The sequence below is a fragment of the Acanthisitta chloris genome, unplaced genomic scaffold (assembly GCF_000695815.1).
Source record: "Acanthisitta chloris isolate BGI_N310 unplaced genomic scaffold, ASM69581v1 scaffold26922, whole genome shotgun sequence".
NCBI classification, from domain to species: domain Eukaryota; kingdom Metazoa; phylum Chordata; class Aves; order Passeriformes; family Acanthisittidae; genus Acanthisitta; species Acanthisitta chloris.
In genome coordinates, this window is record NW_008661441.1 from 1 (window position 1) to 302 (window position 302).

General features: G+C 59.3%; 1 protein-coding gene across 1 annotated transcript in view; it reads right to left on the bottom strand.

The window, feature by feature from the left end:
- Positions 1-44: 44 nt before the first annotated feature.
- Positions 45-302, bottom strand: part of CLCN2 (chloride channel, voltage-sensitive 2) — a gene marked incomplete at both ends in the record, with an annotated part of 4,316 nt that continues 4,058 nt past the window's right edge. Inside the window, 2 exons of the mRNA XM_009070239.1 lie at positions 45-178; positions 277-296. Coding sequence (XP_009068487.1) covers positions 45-178; positions 277-296 — 154 coding nt within the window. The remainder of the gene's footprint in view (positions 179-276; positions 297-302) is intronic.

The window sequence follows — 302 nt, forward strand, 5'->3', positions numbered from 1 at the left end:
CATGGATGGGGCAGATGCTGGCAGACCCTCAGCCTGCGTCTCACCAGCTGACTCCACCAGTGGTAGGTTCTTCATCTTGGTGCTGTGCAGGACCTGCTGCAGGTCCCGGTACTTGCAGTTGAGGGTGACATAGCGAATGTCCCGCACCATGATGTCCTCCACCCGCACGTTGTATTTCCTGACCGGGGAAAGTAATGGTGGCCTCAGAGTGATGCCCCCCACCTTCCCTTGTGCCTAGTGAGCAGCTTGGGGATGGAACAAGGGACACACACTCACTCGTGGTGGCCCCAGCCCAGCTCTGG